The sequence below is a fragment of the Rhinoraja longicauda genome, chromosome 2, assembly GCF_053455715.1.
Source record: "Rhinoraja longicauda isolate Sanriku21f chromosome 2, sRhiLon1.1, whole genome shotgun sequence".
Taxonomy (NCBI): domain Eukaryota; kingdom Metazoa; phylum Chordata; class Chondrichthyes; order Rajiformes; family Arhynchobatidae; genus Rhinoraja; species Rhinoraja longicauda.
In genome coordinates this window covers 31799069-31817376 of record NC_135954.1, presented here as the reverse complement: position 1 = coordinate 31817376, position 18308 = coordinate 31799069, and the positions used below count along the sequence as shown (strand labels likewise).

The following is an 18308-nucleotide window of genomic DNA, read 5'->3' as shown; positions in this document are numbered from 1 at the left end:
GTTACCCAGCTATAGGAATACAGGAATACACCCCACACCCCCCACACATACACAGCCAAAAACAAAAACCACCCCAACACCAACACACAAACAAAAAGGGAAAAAAGACAAACAGACTGCCAGGAAAGATGTCATTAAGTTGGTGAAAATGGTGCAATGGAGATTCATTAGGATCTTGCTTAGGGTTGCAGATTTGAGTTATTCAGATGGATTGGATAGGCTAGCATTTGTTCTTTGGAACGTAGGAGGGTGAGGGGTGACATTGAGGTATACAAGATTATGAGGGTCATTGATAAAGTGAACATTCACTGTCTTTTTCCCAAGGTGGAAGATTAGAAAACAAGGGCATAAGGTTAGGATGAGATGGCAGAGATTTAAGAGGGATGTCAGGGGCAACGTTTTCACTCGGAGGGTTGTCCTTATCTGGAATGAGCTGCCAGAGGAAGCTGTATAAGTGAATACAGTTACAATTATAGGACAGATGTAGGGGTTTAGAGGACTATGGGCCAAATGCTGGCAAATAGGTCAAGCCCAATGTTGCAACTTGGACAACATGAATGAACAAGGTGATCCAAAGGGCTTGTCTTTGTGCTGTATAACTCTATGACTCCATGACTTCACGAAGTTTAATTGAAACAATTACTGTTTTGCAATTTTAATTCTACATTTGTATTACAATCATTGATTGTAAGTACCTCAGCTGTTCTAGTTGGATTTGAATTAAGCTCTCTTGTTCATCGTTGCATGCCGCTTGATTTTTATTCAAATATCCATGCTAACATTTCCCAGTGTAACGACTTAATGAAGCCACTCTCAACAACAAGGCCCAAGGCCAACTTTAAAATAGGTCTCAAGACTTATTAACATGCACAATACAAACTGCTGGAAGGTACTCAGCAGCTCAGGCAGCTTCTGAGGAGGCAAAGGGATGGTCGATGTTCGGATCGAGACCCAGCATCTCCAGTTGTGTCCTCCTTGTTGACGACCTGAATCGCACTTCCACTTCTTGCACCAAACTTTCTTCAACAATATTAAAATGAGTGTTTTTCTTTAATTATTTAAATAAGACATCAAGTTCTATTCATAGGCAGCTTATAGGAATATATTTAAAATGGCCTGGTCCATTATCTGCATGACAAACTGTCCGACTAAGTCTTAGGGTGGAGGATGTTCATCCCTGAATGTTACTCTCATCATCCTGGCTTTGCAGTCATAAAACACACGCAATAAGGTCTCATTCCTACTCTTGTGAGTCCAACTCGGGCTATAAATCCAGGCATTCGACTTGGATTACCCAGTTCAACGGTGACAACGTTTTTGCCAATAAATGATGGCACTTCCGAGAATGCTGATGCCCAAAACCTGAAAAGTAATTAAATTAAAAATCAATCAAAATCTTATGGAAACCTCATTAATAAGGGCTCATCAAGTGAACTTTATCTAACACTAGACTGTGTTTAATCGAACAAAGAACATTGAAAAGCACAGCGCAAGGAACACGTCCTTCGACTCACAATGTTTGTGCCGAACATGATGCCAAGATAACCTAATCTCATCTGCCTGCATATGATCAATATCCCACCACTCCCTGCATATCCATGTGCCTAACTAAAAGCCTCTTAAAGTGTACTCTCATATCTGCCTCCTTTACTAGCCCTGGCAGAGCTTTCCAGGCACCATCTACTGGTGTGTGTGTAAAACAAAAGCCCCAAAAGTTATTTAAACCTTGTCCCTCTTACTTTAAAGTTATGCCCTCTAGTCATTGATATTTCCACCATGGGAGTTAGTTCTGACAATCTATCCTATCTATGCCTCTCATAGTGTATATGTTTCTAGCAGGTAATTGGCACGAGGGGGGTAGAATACCACAGCCACAGAGCTGTTACTGGCTGTGCAGGGTGACATCAATTGGCATGTGATGGATGATCATAAACGACAATAAACTAAACAAAACTATGATCAACATCGTTTGCATGTTGTAAATGGCACATGGCTTCTGACACTGGAGTTGGTCTTCTTTGAGGTTCCTATTCGTTCCTCTATTTAAAGTTTCAAAGAATGAGAATAGACACAAAAAGCTGGAGTAACTCAGCGGAACAGGCAGCATCTCTGGAGAGAAGGAATGGGTGATTTTTCGGGTCGAGACCCTTCTTCAGACTGAAGAAGGGTCTCGACCTGAAACGTCACCCATTCCTTCTCTCCAGAGATGCTGCCTGTCCCGCTGAGTTAGTCCAGCTTTTTGTGACTATCTTCAGTTTAAACCAGTATCTGCAGTTCCTTCCCACACATTTCAAAGAATGAGAGGTGATCTGGACATCTAGGACATTATGGCTCTCTTCATGTTGACTTTGATTTCAAGCCTAATCATCTCTATGCTAATCATCTCCCCCATCTGATTCCAAGATTCTAAGACCACCCCTTAATCCACCCTCCCAGTTAAGTCCACTTCCCCAATAGCTCCTGTGAGCCCCATACATTCTTTATTCACTGTAGTGAGGGTGAACTAGCAAGGAAGCATTCAGGAAGGAAGTGTTATCAAGATCTAAGCATTCGACAGTTGGATAGGATATTCAGCCTCCAGTCCTTACTCCAAGCTGGCTTGATCTACCACACTGCACTTCAGTGCATAAAATGATTCCTTGAAGCATTCATGGGCCATGGTCTTGCATCTGTCATCCGCTGTGTGTTTGTCCCTGCAGTTCCATGCACATTGTGCTGCAGGGTTGCAGCTTCGATCGGTGTTGAATAGCACATGAATTTTGTATTATGCAAATGCAATTATTTATTTCAAAATATTTACACTTTGTAAGTTACCTGAACATGTAAAATGCCAAGGCTAGCATTTACTGCATTTATTGCATCATTATAGCTGTCCTTCTGATGAAGATACTTCTACAATGCTGTTGGAGAGCGGGTTCAATTATGTAGATCCGGTAATAATGAAGAAATGATCCATATTTCCAAATCATGGTGGTGTATGACATGGAGAGGAGATTGGAGGTGGTGATGTTCCTGTGTTACCTGAAGGCCTTGTCCTTTACGGTGATGGAGGTTTTGAGTTTGGGAGGTGTTGGAGTAAACTAAGTGAACAACCGCAGTGTATTTTGTAGATATAGACCAACGTATCCACTTGGTCTAGTATCCTCTATACAGTGGATCACAGGAATAGGCTCTTCAGCCCGCAATGCCAGTGCTGAACATGAGACCAAGTTAAATTAATCTCCTCTGCCTGCACATGATCCATATCCCTCCATTCCCTGACTATCTGCACCTATCTGAAAGCATTTTAAATGCCACTATCATGTCTGCCTCCACCACCACCATGGCAACACGTTGCAGGCACTCATCTCTCTCTATACAAAGAAAACTGGCCCTGCACATCTCTTTTAAACTTTGCCCCTCTCACTTTAAAGCCGTGGCCTTTAGTCTTTGACATTTCTATCCTGGGAAAAAAGGCTCTGATTGTCTACCCTATGACTCTTATAATTTTATATACTTCTGTCGGGTCTCCCTTAAGACTTCAACACTCCAGAGAAAATAATCCAAGTCTGTCTAATTTAACAGCTAATCTATATACTAAAACTCTTGTTTGTTTGTTTGTTTGTTCCTGAGCTACAGCCAAAATGGTACACGATAGCGCGACAATTTTAGGCCCACATTACTCACCATTGGTGCCAATGGAAGAAGTTTCATTGAAATCGGTTATATTTTTAAAGTTATTCACATTTTAAAGTTTAAATCTATCTCCTTGGAGGGAGGGGGCGTAGGGAGGGGGGGGGGAGGAGGATAAGGGGAGTTGACGGGGATGGAGTGGCGGGAATGGAGAGGGGAGGGGGAAGGGGGGAATGGAGGGAGGGATGGAGAGAGGGAGTGCTGCACCAATGCAGGAGAGGTTTGGGCCCAACAGATCCACTTGGTCTAGTATCCTCTAATCCAGACTGCATTCTTGTAAATCTTTTGTGCACCATCTCCAAAGCTTTCACATTCTTCCTGTAATGAGGCAGCTGGAATTGTGCACAATACTCCAATAATGGCCTAACCAAAGTTCTTTAAAGCTGCACCGACTTTCTGATTCTTATACTCAATGCTTCGACCTATGAGGGCAAGCATACCATTCACCGTGTTTACCGCTCTATCTACTTGTGTTGCCACTTTCAGCGAGTTATAGACTTGCAACCCAAGAACCCTTTGTACATCAAAGCTGTTAAGGGTCTTGGCATTAACTGTATACTTTCTCCTTAAATTAGCAGGTCAAAGTGCAACATTTCATACTGTAGCCACTGTGAAGCAGTGTTAGCATGGCAGAGGGGATACCAGTCAATGGTCTGCTTCGTCCTGGATGGTGTTGATATCTTGAGTGTTGTTGGACTTAGTTGTTGTAAACTTGCTTGCGGCCTAAGTGCAAGATTTTGACATGCAACACATTTAGATAAATGATAGACAGCAGAATAGCCACCTTTAATCATCACTAAAGTATAAATCTAGAAATGGAGAACCAGATTTTTTTTAATGAGATTTATTTTACACAGTACAAAAACGATTTGTTTGTACTTGCTAGAAGTTGTGATCCTTAGGTAATGCTCTTTAAAAAATTCTTTGGAGCCAGCTCAGAGCAGGGCAACTTGATTCTGCAATATTCTGAAGAAGGGTCCCAACCTGAAACGTGGCCTGTCCATTCTTTCCACAGATGCTGCCTGACCTGCTGAATTCTCCAGCACTTTGTTTCTTGCCCAGTGCCAGCATCTGCAGTATTTAGTGTCTCAACTTTATTCCATAGATATGTTGCTTCAAAGTGAATATCACTTCAATTACTGAAGTAGTGCATTGATTATTTGGAGCTGAAGTTGCTTGGCATTTATTTCTGATTGTGGTTTTCATGACCTTTCCATTAGTGAGACTCCAGAATTCAAGCCGTATTATTTTATTTTTATCTGCTAGAAACCTGGTTGCAGTAGCTTTAACTGCAGGTTCATTTACAAGTTTGAAAGCAGGAAGTATGGCTTAGGAAGCACACTGCATTGATTAGCTTCCACGTAGTACTGACCAGTCTGTGGAGGTTGAATCCATAATCCTTTAGAAGAGACGCATGGATGTTCAAAGTTGTGCCTGATAAGTTAGATGTTTAAAAATGTTTAAATGGAGGATCCGCCTGGATAGCTCAGTCAGTAGAGCATCAGACTTTTAATCTCAGGGTCCAGGGTTCATGTCCCTGTTCGGACATTCACTTTTGGTACATGGACAGGACAGGTTCGGAGGGATATGGACCAAATGCAAGCAGATGGGACTAGTGTAGCTGGGACATGTTGGGGGGTATGGGCAAGTTGGGCCGAAGGGTCTGTTTCCACTGTATCACTCTATGACTCTATCAAATAGGAGATTGATGCAATGTCAAGCTACCCTCTGCCGTGAGCTTTCTCTGCGAGGCAGAAAGTCCCGGCGAGCCGCAGCCATACCCCGACAGCAGGCCAGACTTGCCTGCTGTGGAACTCGGAGAGGGAAGCCGCTGAGCCTGGGCCCTGCTCACCCCTGAAGATGAGGAAGTGGAGAGAGTTGGCGACAACAGCAGACGCCGGACAATGGGGGGGTCTAGCCATCTACACCTCGAGGTCAGCTGCAGGAGGCGCCCCCGGGGCACGAAGGCCGAAGGTGGCTGGGCAAGGAGAGAAACAATAGTCCGTGGGACATCCGGACGGGGGCAACGGCTGTTACAGGCCTTTATGGCCAGCTGCAGTTGGGACTGTGACATGGCACTAAAACCTGGCCACTCTTGCATATTGCATGTGGACTGTTTTTGTGCATTATGTACTGAACCAGGGATTGTACTTATATATGACAATAGTCTTACTGATCTGTATGCAAAAAAAAATAATTTCACTGTACCCTGGTAAACGTGATGTTATAGGAACATTGAACCTTTGATTTTGGTTCATTATGGTCCATTGATTATGGAACAACACTCTCAATTTAGGATTGGTGGGAAGCATTTCCCTGTACTGAGGTAAAGGCCATTGTATGAACTGGCATTAAATAGCTAATCAGATCGATGTGTGGCGGTTTGCTCATGTTGCCACGGAGATGTGGCAGATGCATGAGATACCTGTTGGCCCCTTTACACAGTGACCAGCACAACAAACCTAAGGTGGATAGAAATAAAATAAATATGTTAGAATTTTGTGGACCCAGAAAAGTCACCTCCCCATGTTCTCCAGAGATGTTGAGTTGCTCCAGCACCTTTTTAGTTAGTTCTTTAGTATGGCGTTTTAGTTCATTCTTTAGTATGGCTTTTTAGATAGTTCTTTACATGCATCTGTACACCTGATTTGATTCACAAGCATTTCGAGGAGAACATCCAATTTGAAAATGCTAACTGAATTGTAAATAGATACGAGATGAAAATTAATAATAGGCTTTAAGGTAAACTAATTGGTAATAATCTAGTTAGCCCATTCCATCACAGCACATGAGGTGCTGCCTCAAGAAGACAGTATCTATCATCAGGGATCCCCACCATCCAGAACGTGCCCTCTTCTCTCTTACGTTTGGACACGAGGTACAAAAGCCCGATGTTGTACACCACCAAGTTCAGGGGCAGCTACTTTCCTACGAACACTGACCTGCACAACCCTAATCCTACTTCACAATGGCATACAACGGCTGACCTCTTTCACTACCATGGACTAGGTTTCCAATTGTTTTTTCAGTAGTTTCTTGTTTTTTGTTGCAGCATTTTCCTTTTTACTTTCTTCTAGGATTTGTGTAATATATGAGTAATTTGTTTCTTTTTTGTGTGTTGTAACTCTATATGCCTGTGATGTAGCTGCAGGCAAGATTTTTCATTGCTCATAAATTCTAGGAGCAGAATTAGGCCATTTGGCCCAACGAGTCTACTCCACCATTCAATCATGGCTGATCTATCTTTCCCACTCACCCCATTCTCCTGTCTTCTCCCCATAACCCCTGTCACCCATGCTATTCAAGAATCTGTCAATCTCCGCCTTAAAAATATTAATTAACTTGTCCTCCACATTTGTGACAATGAAATTCACAGATTCTCCACACCATGACTAAAATTATACCTATATCTCACTGTACCTGTGCACATGACAATAAACGTGACTTGAATTTATAGATGCCGCTATTAACCCTGTGGCAGATACAGATCGAGCAAACGTTCCCAGTGAATGGACTTGACAGATTTGCAGACAGGCTAGATAGATTAGCATTCAATGGCAGATTGTTATGTTTCTCGTTTTGAAAGTCAGAACATTATATTCATGTTGAAAAGAGCCAGTTGGGATCCCATTGTCTCTTGGGCATTGATGTTTTCTCACCTGTGGGTGGGATGCTCTGTCTAAAATGGAAAACAGATTTTATTCCTCGCAGCCAGTTCAGGCGACATATAAACTGTAATGGTGCACGCTTCACGTTCAAACTGGTAAAGATTACGATTGATTATTCCGATTGAAGTCGGATATCAATAGAATCATTAATTTCAACCGTGTTTTGATGTCCTTGGAATATCAGAAAAACTTTAGTAAGTCTCGTTAATATTTTCATTTTAGATTATCACTTCTGACCAGTGTGACTGCCTTTGTTCAGTTAAATTTTCATCAGCTCTATCTGACTAGCGTCTTGGCTTCCACTGTAGCTGGTGTGTTTATTTTAAACGTCGCTGGTTCCTGTCCTTGTTAATTAGGCTCTGTGGGAAAGAAATGTGTCGTTCTTGATTTAAAAGATCCTGTAAAAAGAGTAAAGGCTAGCGGTATTGTTTTGTGCAAGTGGTGGCAGGTATATGACAGAAAAATGAAGCCATTGACTTGCATTTGTTACAGCTGTACATGGATCCTGCTATTTTCATGCTCTACCCTTGAGAATTCAGATGGCAGCTTGACAGAAGGTGAACATCACAGTGTGATGTGAGCATCTGCGTAAAGCTTTAGCTACTGAGCATGCTCCTTGATGTGACGAGTTTGTCTGTCTCCCTGGAGAGAGGAATTGAACTTTGCACTGTAATATGCGTAAATAAATTCCATATTTGACTTTTAAAAGATTCCCACTTGCAATTTTTTCTTGGTCTTTCCTGTCATGTAGTGCCTGTGGGATGAATAGAGGTTTCTAGGTGTACTAGGGGAATTGTGGCAACCGAAGACTTCAAGTATGGAAAACACCTAACCTTCATTTCCCAAAGATGTGAGCTGTCTTGTTTGCTTGCTCGAATGACTCATTATAGAATGAGAGGGAAGAGGCTAAAATGAAAGGAACAGGTTTGCAAGCGTTCGGGCAAGATGGGTTAAAAGTAAAGCAGTGTTGATTGAGCAGCACACAGTGGCAATCAGCTTTATCTAGGATCAGTGCTAGGCACAACCACTGTGGACAATAGCTTAGATCTCCGGCTAATGAAGGCCACCTGGATAAGGATTCTGAAACGAGCTAAAGGAGGACGTTTGAAGAATTCTGATCTCTGTGTAAGAATAAACCTTTTCTTAATTTGTTTACGGTAACGATTGGCGTGGATAATGTGAGACAAACACAGCTGGCGTGTTTACAGCACCAGTTAATATAATGTAACTGATTGTTGAAATAATTTGTTGAAATCTGCTCGAGAGTCAGAGTAACCTTTTATTGAGCCTGTTGGGAATTTGTGGCAACTTCGCTGTTTTAGGAAATAGGTGGCAGGGAAAGATTTTTGATCTTAATCTATCGGAAACCAGCAGATGTTTGCAAAGATCAAAAGAAACAGAACAGCACAAGGGAAAAGTGAAACAGTAGTTGGAAACAGGAACTTGTGATTTAATAGCTATGGGCATCATGCTTTGTATATATTTTCTTTAGTGATTTGCTTTGTAATTGTGCAACAGTTTATTCAGGTGACTCCATTACGAAATAACTACGTCCAAATGTGTGTGCATAGAATTGTACTTCAAAATAGAAATATTACTAACTCAGACGTGGGAGAGATAAGATGGAAGCATGATCACTCATCGTTTCCAGCAAATTAATTTTCCATTTGATATCCTGGGATACAGTCATTCCTCATTCATTTGCTTTACATTAAACGAGTGTGGTGATTCTCTGCAAGTGCAATGACTTTCAAACTGCAGTTCGCTTGCCATCGGCAAAGGTCACATATTTCCCATGTCTTGTCCCGCAGGGTTCGGCGGACTCCTGTACCAGCCGTCCATCTGAATCAGATGTATCTCTGGAGGAAGACCGCGAGGCAGTACGGAGAGAAGCACAGCGCCAAGCCCAAGCCCAGCTGGAGAAAGCAAAGGTAGTGTAACGCTCGTTCATATCATAAAGTTATATTATGCATCAAGTAGGCAGATATTATTGCAACCGTATTATTATTATTTTACTTGTTGGGTTCGCAAGCTCACAAGTTATACGAGTAGAATTAGGCCATTCGGCCCTTCGAGTCTACTCCACCATTCAATCATGGCTGATGTCTGCCTCCTAGTCCAATTTTCCTGCCTTCTCCCCATAACCCTTAATACCCATTCTAATCAAGAATTTGTCAATTTCTGCCCTAAAAAATTCACTGACTTGGCCTCCACAGCCCTCTGTGGCAATGAGTTCCACAGATTAACTGCCCTCTGACTAAAGAAGTTCCTCCCCACTTCCTTTCTAAAAGAGCTCCCATTAATTATGAAGCTGTGACCTCTGGTCCTAGACTCTCCCACCAGTGGAAACATCCTTTCCACATCCATTCTATCTATGCCTATCATTATTCTGTATGTTTCAATAAGGTTCATGACATGGATATCGAGGATCAATAAGTTAGAACACATTTTATCCCTCTCTCCCCTCCCCCGTCCCCGGTCCCCTTCCACCTATATCCCTCCCTCTAGCTTATATTTCCAACTCTTCTCTCCTTATCTGTCACCCTTTTGTCTCCTTTTTATCACTAGCCTTTGTACACCTATCTGCCCATCAAACCCTCCTCCTCCTCCGTATCGACCTATTCCTTCTCTCCAGAAATGCTGCCTGTCCCGCCGAGTTACTCCAGCATTTTGTGTCCACCTATCACTTACCAGGCTTTGTCCTGCCCCCACTCTTTTCCAGCTTTTTCCCTCTTACTACAATCAGTCTGAAGAAGGGTCCCAGTCCGAAACATCGCCTGTCCATTTCTACCGCAGATACTGCCTGACTCCAGCATTTTGTGTATTCCTTAAGTTAGAATGCATGTACGAAACTGATCTAAGCAGGCAGAAATACCATGAGGGTCAATTTGGGAGAATTTCTAATCTCCCTTATATATTTCAGTCAAATTAAAGCCCAAAGGAGGGTCTCGACCCAAAACGTCCCCTATCCATGTTCTCCAGGCATGTTGCTTGCCCTGCTGAGATACTTTAGCACTTTGTGTCTTTTTTTAGGTCAAATTAAATGTGGCTTTCCATTAAATACTGGCATCCAGGAATCTACATCTATTTCTTCAAATGTGTGAAGTACTTTATAGTCATAGAGTCATACAGCGTAGAAACAGGCCCTTTGGCTCAACTTAGCCACACCGACCAACATGTCCCATCTACACTAGACCCACCTGCCTGCATTTGACCCATATCTCTCTAAACCTATCCTATCAATGTACCTGTCTAAATGTTTTTTAAACTGCCATAGTACCTGCCTCAACTACCCCTCAGGTTCCTATTAAACCTTTCTCCCCTCAAGATTCAATTTATTGTCACATGTACCAATTAAGGTACAGTGAAATTTGAGTTACCACTTTAAACCTATGTCCTCTGGCTCTCAATTCCCCTATTCGGGGCAAGAGACTCTGCATTTACCCGATCTATTCCTCTCATGATTTTGTACACCTCTATAAGGGCGGCATAGTGGTGCAGCATAGAGTTGCTGCCAGAGACCTGGGTTCAATCCTGACTAAGGTTGCTGTCTGTATGGAGTTTGTACTTTCTCCCTGAAAGCCCGTGGTATTTTTACGGGTGCTCCGGTTTCCTCCCACACTCGAAAGACATGGAGTCAATTGGCTTTGGTAAAATTGTAAATTGTCCCCAGTGTGCACGATAGTGGTGATGTACTGGATCGCTGGATGGCGGGGACGTGGTGGTCCGAAGGGCCTATTTCTGCGCTGTATCTCTAATCCAAACTAAACTAAAAATCAATTAAATGCACTCACGGATATGTGGAAGACTTCAGCAGCCAATTTGTGTGAAGCAAGACCAATCAGACAGCACTGAGTTAAAATACCATTTATTTTCTCTTTGTTTATATTGACTGTTGAAGGAATGTTGGTCTTAATAGCATTTGCTACTCAAAGTAAAGCCAAAATCCAGATGCATACAAGGTCGATCATTTTAAGTTTTGTCCGAGGGTACAAAATTGAACTTTTGAGTCTTGTGCTTAAGCTGACAATCACTTTTGACTGCTGCATTTCCCAGATGTATAACTCTCATATAATATTAATGAATGGTAGCAAGCCTGCAATAACGTTTGATGCAGGAGCTCCTGACAGCCCCTGACATTTAGACATCTCTTCCTTTACCACGGGGGTGCAATATCATTTGGTAGATGAATATTCTACGCATTAAACAATTTTTTTCTATGAGCAATTTGTGAAGAGTTGGATGGAAACTGTGTTTCCTGCTGGGCAGTTTGCATTTGATTATGCATTTCTCCTTGAGACTCTTCAGGAGAAGTGCTGACTGCTCCATCCTGTAGTCACCTAATCAGCATTACTTGATTGATAAACACTGATTGCAGAGGAGGCTTACCTTTAAAAACCAGTATAAGTGATTAATGACCTGAAAGTTAGAGTAACAAACCCTTCCAGTATTTATATAGGTATGAAATAAAGCATTCTGTGGGATTTCACAAGGGAGTAATCAGACAAAAATGTCATTGAGCAGAAAATGAGATAATGGGACAGGTGACTAGAAGTTTGCTTAAAGTAATAGATGGAGGAAAAGGGACGAAATAGTTGGTGGATTGATTTTAATCTGACATTAGGATCCAGATTGCGAAAGGCAACGCCACCTGCATCTGGATTATACAACTTTAAGAAATACACAGGTCCAGAATTAGAGGAACGCAGCTTTCTAGAAGCGCTTCGAGTTTCGGTGCAAAAATCAACAAGAAGTGGTTATTGTCCAACTACACCATTACTGTGTGCAGGGCAGCACAGTGACACAGCGGTTGGTGCAGCAGTAGAGTTAATGCCTTAAAGCACCAGAGAGCTGGGTTCGATCCTGACCATGACTGCTTGTCTGTATGGAGTTTGTACATACTCCCCGTGACCTGCGTGGGTTTTCTCCTGGATCTCCGGTTTCCTCCCACACTCTAAAGACGTAAAGGTTTGTAAGTTAAGTGGCTTGGTATAATCATAAATTGTCCCTTGTATGTGTGGGAAAATGTAAGTGTGCGAGGATCGCTGGTCGGCGTGGACTCGGTGGGCCGAAGGGCCTGCTTCATCGCTGTATCTCTAAACTAAACTAAGCTATGACTCAGTCTGCAGAAGGGTCCTGACCCAAAACATCGTTTGTCCATTCCTTCAACAGATGTTGCTGGTAGCCCCGGCTTTTCCTCTCTCTCCATCTCTCCCCTACCCAAGTCGCACTAGCTTCTCATTTTCACCCTACAAACAGCCTGCAATGGCTGTTTCCTTTATCATCGTTACTTTTTTGCATATATTTAGACCCTTAGTCTAGACCCGAAACGTCACCTATTCATTTTCTCTAGAGATGTTACATGACCTGCTGAGTTACTCAGCATTGTATCCATCTTTGTTTCACATGCACTCCAATTTTGTCTGGGTAGCATTCAGAAACATTTTGTTGTCACTAGCTGCAGTGGAGGCAATAGTTCCTACTTGCTTCCTAACTCCTAGGAAGCGATGAGACTTGAGTTCTTTACAGCCTGCATCTTGTGAAACCCTTGAAGATTCTCAATGATCTGGTTGAACCTCTTCATTCACCAGAATATCACCCATTTGCCAAACGCTGAATGGAAACCATCCTGAATATTGGGATATATCTATGAGGATATTTTTAATTTAAGAAATACTAGGTGATAATCTATTCAGTTAGAAATGCTTACAGGTATGATCAAAATTGTCTGCATTGCTTATTTATAAATTAAGAAATTGCCAGAAACTAGATGCCATCCAATGTTATTTTTATTTACTCCACATGCTTTGCTTGGGCTTAAACCACTGAGAGAGAGTACCATCTACTTTTTGGTCATGCCCTCTCAGTTAATTTGGTTATGTCTGTACAATCCCTGATTTTGCTGTTTGTGTCTGGGTCTGCAGAGATTTATCTATATCCGTGAGTTCCTCCACTCTTTGCATCACACCCTTCCAGCATACCTAGACATTTTGTTCTTCCCTGCTGCAGTTAATAAAGGTATATCTGGCATCACATACGGAAAATTCCTTTGGATCAGGTTTGATTTACTTTAGTCTTCATTTAAAGGCCTACTCAGGCTGTCCAAAGTTTGGAAAACATTGTTCATGTTTGCCCTTTTCAGTTAAGCATAGAATCCCCCAAATCTTCAGCACAGGCAGCACAGTGGCGCTGCCAGTAGAGCTGCTGCCTCAAAGCACCAGAGACCCAGGTTCGATTCTGACCTCAGGTGTGTGGAGTTTGCTTGTTCTCTCTGAGACTGCGTTGGTTTCTTCCGGGTGCTCCGGTTTCCTCTCACATCCCAAAGACACGTGGATTTGTAGGTTAATTGGTCTCGTAAATTTCTGCTAGTGTGTAGGTGGCAAATGAGAAAGTGGGATAACATTGAACTAGTGTGAACGGGTGAGTGATGGTCAGCATGTAGTCGGCAGGGTGAAGATCCTGTTTCCATGATTGATATCTAAACTGAACTAAACTAAACTAAACTAAACAGGAAGAGACCTTGCGTCCATGCCTGTAAAATCCATCTCCTGTATTACAGGTGTTTTGCTGAATTTCATTTTTTCTTTTCCCAATCCCTGCCCTCAAGAATGGGTAACTCTAGAAGCAGTCAGCTTCCTCTAAGGTATTATGTCCTGTACACATTAGGTTTTGTTTTGCCTTTGTCTTTGTGGATGCCCCTCAGTGTAGAGGATGGGGTCTTGTTGACTTGAAACATCAAATGTCCATTCCCTCCACAGATGCTGCCTCCCCTGTCCCGTAATGTTCCTCCAGCAGTTTGCAATTTTTTTGCACAAGATTCCAGCGTCCACAAAACTATTTTTTGTCTCCCTCTTTGTTCTTATTTCTACTGCCCAAATTTTAATTGGAATTTACTCCCATATTTTCAGTGCATTTATTTACTATTTGGACGGTTTAGATTTGTGGCCCCTTGTACTTGACCTCAACCCCCACACCCACCCCGTCCCAACAACTAGAACAAGCTGCTTCTGTTTAAATTGTCCATTCTTTTTATAATTGCAATTCATTCACAGACGTCTGTCACGCAACACCAAGATTTATGTTCCAACGAGTCACTCTGGGCCGAATCCAAATTCTCAGCGTCATGCATAGAGTTGTCCTGATGATTACAGCAGTCAGTTCCATGAACAGATCTGATGAAGAAACCGACCATGAGTGCATGAGTCCGGCTTGGACTGACATGTGCAGGACCAGTTCAGTCAAAGTTCAAAGTTTCGGACTGTGCAATCTGTGATTGCCATTGGAACAATTTTCTATCCCTTTCGCCATGAGTACTATGCATGTGGCCCAATATGGCTTGTCGGGCAAATACTCTGTAACAATCAGTAACAAAATTAGATAAAAGGATATTGATCCCTTACCGATCTTTAATAATGGCATGATTGACATGCTCACCACAATAGCTGATAAGACTGCACTTTGAGTATTGTGTGCATTTGCCAAGCTATAAGAAGGATGTGATCTAGCTGGAGAGGGTGCAGGAATGATTCACAAGATGTTGCCAGAACTCGAAAACTTTAGTTATAAAGAGAGATTGGATAGGCTAGGACTGTTTTCCCTAGACGAAAGGAAACAAAGGGGTGATCTTTAAAGGAATATAAAATCATGAGAGGCACAAAGAGGGTAGATAGTCACAATCTATCTTATATGGTGTTTTGCATGCAGTTCTGGTCATCCTATTACAGGAAGGATATGGAAGCTTTTGAAAGGGTGCAGTGGATATTTACCTGAATGATGCCTGGATCGGGAGGCATTGGATATGGGGAGAGATTGAATAGACTGGGATTTTCAAAGAGGTAAAGTTTAAAGATGATGTGCAAGGCAAGGTTTGTACAGAAGGTGGTGGGTACCTGGAACACGTTGCCAATGTTGGAGGTGGAGGCAGATACATAGTGGTATTTAAGACTTTTAGATAGGTGCATGGATATGCTGGGAATGAATGGATATGGATTATGTGCAAGCAAATAAGAGTTGGTCTTGGCATCATGACATTATGGGGTTAAGGGCCTGTTTCCTTATTGTAATCTTCTATGTATCTTTCCCAAGATAGGGGAGTCTAAATCTTGAGGACAGGTTAAATACAAGGCGGAGAGATTTAGAAGGGACCCAAGGGACAAGTTTTTCACATAGAGGTGGTGAGTGAGCGGATCAAGGTGCCAGAGGAAGTTGTAGATGCAATTGGACAGATACATGGATAAGAAAGGTTTTGAGAGATATGAGCCAAGCACAAGTAAATGGGGCAAGTTTAGAAGGTGCCTTGGTCAGCCTTGTTTCTCTGCTACATGACTCTAACCCTAATAACAACCTTGTGCGATAGCTTAACTGAATCTGGCAGATACGTTGGTTCGTAGTCTCACTTCAATCCCATTTAAACTTATCCAATAGACAATAGACAATAGGTGCAGGAGTAGGCCATTCGGCCCTTCGAGCCGCCAGCACCACCATTCAATGTGATCATGACTGATCATTCTCAATCAGTACCCCGTTCCTGCCTTCTCCCCATACCCCCTGACTCTGCTATCCTTAGGAGCTCTATCTAGCAAGGTTCAAGGCTAAATGAGTTCAGTCAAAATAACTAGCAGCGCTCAAAACATTTGAGGACCCAGACAATTTATATTGCTGCTGGAATAATTTTCACCCCTTTGGCTATGTGTGCTGTTTATGATACCCAGTGAGGCATGCAGTGATCTTACTTTAATGGGACATCTCAGTCTTCTGATCTGCAGAATGACTAGAGAATACTGTCAACTCCAATGGATTTCCTAAGTAGAAACAAAATGCTGCCATAAAAATGATGTTCACAGATTCTTCAAGAATTAGACACTGACAAGGAGATCTTTCCAAAGTAAACTTTGTAATTTTTTTAAGAAGTTTTTGATCTCTCAGTTAGATGCTGAAACCTCTCCAAGTGCAAACAGCTTAAAATCTGGCAAAGGTTTTCGGATCTGTGGCCAGGCAGCCTACAGTTTTCCTTCCACTCCCCGAATTGGCCATTTTCTCTCCAGTGTTTTACTGTTGTCTTTGTTGAACCTCTTATTTATATTCTGTCTGCACAATGTTTATTATAGGATCTAAACCTACAGATTTTCATGTCTGGCTTTAATAAAGAGTTTTATCTGTGTTTTTTGGATACTGTGATCTTTAGATTTGAAGAATTTTTTGAAAATTCCTGATCTGGTTGTATATATATACTGGAAGCAGAGAGAATTGAGACATTTTTAATGATAATACATGACGATGCTAAATCTGCAAAGTTGGCCGACCATGAAGAAGAACAAAGATTGTTAATTCTGCGAATTATATAGCACAATGGTTTTTGAGCAAGATCCAATTTAGGGCGAGATTCTTTCTGTGAATCTGTGAAATTCATTGCCACAGATGGTTATGGAGGCCAGGCCAAAGGATATTTTTAAGGGGGAGATTGATAGATTCTTGATTAGTACGAGCGTTAGGAGTGATGGGGAGAAGGCAGGAGAATGGGGTTGAGAGGGAATGATTGATCAGCCATGATTGAATGGCTGAGTAGAGACAGCCTAATTCTGCTCCCACAACTAATGAATTTTTTAACTTAGGGTTCGAATGATGCTTCAGTGTTATTGAGGCTTATAGCACCATCAAGCTACTTGATTTATACTTCAGCATTACAACAGATGGCAGCTAATGCAGTGTCCAAAGCACTACGGCCACAAGACAATTAATTACTATTGCGCTCTGTGTGACAAAATAACTTTGAGTAGTGCTTTTGTGAGTATATTTCTTCTCGGGTTAAGCTGGATAATTATTTTGGCAATAAACTTAATGAACTTTCATTGCTCTTGGTGGGTAAGTGCACTAGGTGGTGGTGTGCCAACGTCGTTATAAAGCTTTGAGTTTAATTGCTGCCATTTCCTGAATGGTATGATCTCTGATCTCTGTGGGCATTAAATTTGGCCTACAGGCATGAGAAGGAAATTTGCTGTTAAGAGTCTTAATCCTCATCATTCGTCAGTATCCCTGACAATAGTGTTTCCTTTTGTTCTTGTTGCTGATTTTCAAATTATTTGAAGAAACTGGATGACAAATTTCACTATCTTTCAGACAACCAGTATTCCCATTTTGCTACAGTTCTGTCTTAAAACTGTTGCAATTTGTCTCGTTGGGTTGTTGTTGTTTAAATTAATTAAATTATTGCATCGTATGGGAGGCGCATTCCCAATCTCGTTGTACCACTGTACAATGACAATAAAGATATATTGTATTGTATTGTATTGTATTGTATTGTACAGGTTTACAAAAATAAGACACAAAATGCTGGAGTAACTCAGCAAGTCAGGCAGCATCTCTGGGGAACATGGATAGGTGATCTCCAATGTTCTCCAGGGGTGCTGTTAACATACTCAGTGGCACTTTTTAAAATCTATTTTCTTAAATGTGCAATAGCTTAAATGGTGCAGAACAAAAGACTACACTGGAGACGAGGGGGCAATTTATTTGGTCAGAGGGTGGTGAATCTGTGGAATTCATTGCTACAGACAGTTGTGGAGGCCAAGTCATTTAGTATTTTAAAAGCACAGATTGACAGATTCCTGATTAGGAAAGGCGTCAAATGTTATGAGGAGTAGGCAGGAGAATGGGGTTGAGAGGTAAAGATAGATCAGGCATGATTGAATGGCGGAGCAGACTCGATGGGCTAAATGGCCGAATTCTGTTCCGATTACATGAACTTATGTGCTGGTCTCTAAAGTCATGATTATTGAGCCAACAAACAGACTAGTAAGTTGTTTGGTGTTATGCGTTACAGTTCTCTGACTTATCTGACTTCAACAAGTCAGGCCTAAAAATTCCGTCATGTAATACCATATTTTCATATGCTACAGGTGCAAATTTTATTGGAAACTCGATTTTGAAAATGTACAGTTAATAGCAAGACTCTTCACAGATGTGTAGAAA

At 41.8% G+C, this 18308-nt stretch overlaps 1 protein-coding gene and 1 non-coding gene across 8 annotated transcripts in view; both read left to right on the top strand.

Moving 5' to 3' along the window:
* The window catches only part of LOC144603251 (voltage-dependent L-type calcium channel subunit beta-2-like), a 302297-nt gene that overhangs the window by 216428 nt on the left and 67561 nt on the right, over positions 1 to 18308 (top strand). For 5 of the 7 annotated variants that reach the window (XM_078416438.1, XM_078416443.1, XM_078416439.1 and 2 more), the window contains one exon: positions 9152 to 9271. In XM_078416438.1, the coding sequence (XP_078272564.1) occupies positions 9152 to 9271 (120 nt within the window). Of the gene's footprint in view, positions 1 to 8071; positions 8466 to 9151; positions 9272 to 18308 lie in introns of those variants that run through there. The other 2 variants (XM_078416445.1, XM_078416440.1) reach the window with 2 other exon arrangements.
* On the top strand, positions 5148 to 5220 carry trnak-uuu (transfer RNA lysine (anticodon UUU)). The gene has a single exon. It is a non-coding gene; the product is annotated as a tRNA-Lys (tRNA).